General features: G+C 59.3%; 1 protein-coding gene across 1 annotated transcript in view; it reads right to left on the bottom strand.

Moving 5' to 3' along the window:
- TMEM130 (transmembrane protein 130) overlaps nt 1-2,320 on the bottom strand; it is an 11,896-nt gene that overhangs the window by 2,134 nt on the left and 7,442 nt on the right. Inside the window, exons 4-6 of the mRNA XM_006906536.2 lie at nt 1,672-1,838; nt 1,172-1,256; nt 556-758 (exon numbers count right to left, since the gene is read on the bottom strand). Coding sequence (XP_006906598.1) covers nt 556-758; nt 1,172-1,256; nt 1,672-1,838 — 455 coding nt within the window. The remainder of the gene's footprint in view (nt 1-555; nt 759-1,171; nt 1,257-1,671; nt 1,839-2,320) is intronic.

The raw sequence follows: 2,320 nt of genomic DNA, 5'->3' as shown, positions 1-2,320 counted from the left end.
GTGTCGCTGATTCCGTGTGGGAGCGTTCACTTCACGTGGGAGACGCGTGTGGCATCGGTGATGTGGAAGGGACATTGACAGAGATGGTGGTGGCAGTGGGAGCTGATACTGGGGTGGCATGGCAGTGATGGCTTTGGTCAAGATGGCCGGTGTGGGGGCTGGTGGGCGGGAAGGGTGTAGCGGTGACAGGGCTGTCTGTGGGCTCTGGACGGTGCCAGAGCTGACGGTGGTGCATGTGGTGTTGGTGACAGCGGTGCCGGTCGAGGTGCTGGTGGCATTTCCAGTAGTGCTGGTGCTGAGGGGGTGTTGGCAGGACTGGTGGGCACTAGGGCTGCTTGTCGGTGGCACCGGCGGAATCTGGTGGCAGGAGGCTATGGGTGGTCAGTCGATGATGGTGTCGGTCGGGGCCAGTGGGGATACCGATGAGGCTAATGTTGGAGGGGTGGCTGGTGACGGCCTCGGCAGAGTTGGTGGTGGCGGCGCAGTGGCGGTGGCGGCAGGGGGGACTGGCTTTTGCTGCCCCTGTGGCTCTGCAGAAGGGGTAGTGACACTTACTGGAGGGCCACACCTGGATCCTGTGGTACTGATGCGTCTTGCTGATGACGTTCTCGGCCCGGATGCTGAAGCAATAGTCTCCAGGTTCTCTGAAGACGTAGGTCAGGTTGTAAGCCGTGCCGGCCACTGACACCGGGTGGCACTCCCCTTCCTCCAGCGGGAGGCATTCGGGCTTGAGACGCCAGCACAGGGTCAGAGGAGGGCTGTGGGGAGATGACGTGGCACAGGGTATGAACACAGAACAAGTCCAAGAAAGGCCAGGCGGCCATGAACTTCAGTGTCCCTTCCAGGACAGAACTCCCAGCTGTCCTGGCCTCTGCTTCACACTTTCCAGACCAGAGAACAGAATGGTACCTAAGAGATGGCCTGGGATCCCAAAGGGATGTCAGGCCAATGAAACCAGCGGGGACATGCACAGCCTGCTCCACGGACGCACGTGGCGTGCCGTGCGAGCTCTCTGGGGGATGTGGCGCTTGAGCAGGATCTGAAAGGATGAGTCAGCTTTTGCTCGGTTTAGAGGGAGCGGGAGCGTGTCACGTTATCTGCCCGTCAACTCAGAAGCCGGAAGACGCAGGTCCATCAGCGGACGCCGGACGAGAATTCCCACTTCACTCACCTCCCCAGGAAGTTCAAGGTCACCGTCATCTTTTGGAAGTTCTGAAGTTGGGTGGGTCCCGAGACCTGGATGCCTCGAAGGGTTTCTGAAAGGCAGAGAGGACCCTGTTAACCTGGCGACTGAAGACAAGTGACCACCACCCTGTCCTCCCGCAGCCCTCCCCCAAGGGCAGCTGTGAGTCTGTCCAGGGCATGCCTGGACTCTCTGCCTCCCTGTCCTCAGCAGGTGCCGGAGCCTGAGTGGCTCGGAGTCCCCCGGTCCCCTACCATCTGCGCCGCGTGCGCAAAGGGCCACCCCATAGTGTCACCGCAGCACAACCGAGAACTCTGCTGCAGTGCCCCAGCGGCCCCTTTCGCCAAAGCCAGGGAGAGACGGATTTCTGCGTCCCCTCCCTGTGCAGTACCCTGGGGCACAGCCCACTGCGCCTTGTGCCCCCGACCAGAAGCCAACATGACGGGTATGAAAATCACTCCACCTGCGCCAGCCCCCCAGAGACCCACCCTGCAGCTTCAGCGAGGTGGAAAAGTCACCCGTCCTCTGCGCGACACCCTTCCCAGCATCCGGCGTGGCCCGTTCCCATTCCGCCACCACTCTGAGCTTCACGGTGACGGTGCCAGTGATCGAATAGTTGTAATACACCACAGAGTCTTCGGTGATCATCTGGGTGCTGTAAGGTGACCGGGAGGAGACAGGGACGGAAGTGACTCACGTGGCTTTTTAGAGTTGGGGTGGGGGGCTGTATGGTGACTCGCTCAGCTACCGACACCTCATGAGCAAACCTGTCATCACAGTGGCAGCCCCCAGAGCAAGCCGGGGCTCGAGGTGGACGGTACTCGGGAAGGGTGGATGCTGGTGGTTTTCGTGTATGTAAGTTACAGGTGAGAGAACTGTACCCAGCAACAGGTACCCATCACCTACCAGGAAGGTAGGAATCTGGGAGAGGCCATATGTTAGACACAGGCCCAGTCTGGGGAGGGGAGGGGTACAAACTTTGGAGTTAAGACACATCTGGCTTTCGATCTCGGCTCCAGATTCCTATCCATGTAACACTAAGCCTTATTTTCTCATCTGTAAAACAGGGAGGATCATACCCACCCCCGCCCCGTCACGAATTATGATACAATGTATAAAACGTGTAAGTAACATCAT

Source organism: Pteropus alecto, unplaced genomic scaffold, assembly GCF_000325575.1.
Source record: "Pteropus alecto unplaced genomic scaffold, ASM32557v1 scaffold40, whole genome shotgun sequence".
Classification (NCBI taxonomy): Eukaryota; Metazoa; Chordata; class Mammalia; order Chiroptera; family Pteropodidae; genus Pteropus; species Pteropus alecto.
The sequence above is the reverse complement of the archived record's forward strand: the minus strand, read 5'-3'. Positions and strand labels throughout refer to the sequence as shown.